The following is a 954-nucleotide window of genomic DNA, read 5'->3' as shown; positions in this document are numbered from 1 at the left end:
TGCAAGGGTTAAGAGTGTGTGTATGAGTGTATGTGCGCATGTGCGCGTGTGTGTGTATGTGTATGAAGGTTATAAGAAAATGGGCTTTCCACGCTTCGAACATATTAAGGACGCTATGAAGTGGGAACCTGAACGCCAGGCAAGGATGCTGGAACGTATATGGTCCCACCGCAACTCTATCGTTCCCTTTGGTCGTTAGTATACTTCATCACTTGTTTCGTTGGAAGTGCGAGGTAGGATGGTGCTTATAGGTGCTTACTGGCAGCCCTTGAGCCCTCGGCTCGTATTAGGATGGTTTGCAGGTACGGGGGGAACGCACCCCCACGACCATGTAACAACAACAACAAAATAAGAATCTGACCGGGCCTGACACTGACTGGCCACAGAGGGGCTGCTGGCCAGCCCCAACGAAAGGAGCGCCTTAGAGCTCCCCCTCTCTCTGTGTCCGACTGCCCTCTGACCCCCCCTTACCTCCTCCGCGCCCTCCGCGCCCTCCTCCTCGTCCCCGGGAGACAGCAGCGCCGCGCGCAGCAACCCCTCGCTCTCTGCGCCCAGAGCCTGGTCGTCGTCGAAGAACAACATCAGCAGCGCCGGAAGGGCCGCCAGGGCCATGCCCACCAGCATCACACGCTGAGGGGAGGTTTGGAAGAGGTTTGGAAGAGGTGAGGGAGCCCTCGGGCGGGGGAGAGAATAGAGAAACGGAACAGGGGCAGATGTAGCCGATGGTGTTCAGATGTAAACTTAGGGCCCCCTCCCTGGCGCCGCCACCCCCACCCTCCCTGGCGCCGCCACCCCCACCCTCCCTGGCGCCGCCACCCCCACCCTCCCCGGCGCCGCCACCTCCTCCCTCCCCGGCGCCGCCATCTCCTCCCTCCCCGGCGCCGCCACCTCCTCCCTCCCTGGCGCCGCCACCTCCTCCCTCCCTGGCGCCGCCACCCCCACCCTCCCTGGCGC

General features: G+C 62.7%; 1 protein-coding gene across 1 annotated transcript in view; it reads right to left on the bottom strand.

Annotated features, from left to right (window-relative positions):
- Positions 1-954, bottom strand: part of VOLCADRAFT_91942 (uncharacterized protein) — a gene marked incomplete at both ends in the record, with an annotated part of 13902 nt that overhangs the window by 9151 nt on the left and 3797 nt on the right. The window contains one exon of the mRNA XM_002951309.1: positions 472-630. Coding sequence (XP_002951355.1) covers positions 472-630 — 159 coding nt within the window. The remainder of the gene's footprint in view (positions 1-471; positions 631-954) is intronic.

The sequence above is a fragment of the Volvox carteri genome, assembly GCF_000143455.1.
Source record: "Volvox carteri f. nagariensis unplaced genomic scaffold VOLCAscaffold_23, whole genome shotgun sequence".
NCBI classification, from domain to species: Eukaryota; Viridiplantae; Chlorophyta; class Chlorophyceae; order Chlamydomonadales; family Volvocaceae; genus Volvox; species Volvox carteri.
This window is presented reverse-complemented; position numbering and strand designations above follow the sequence as displayed.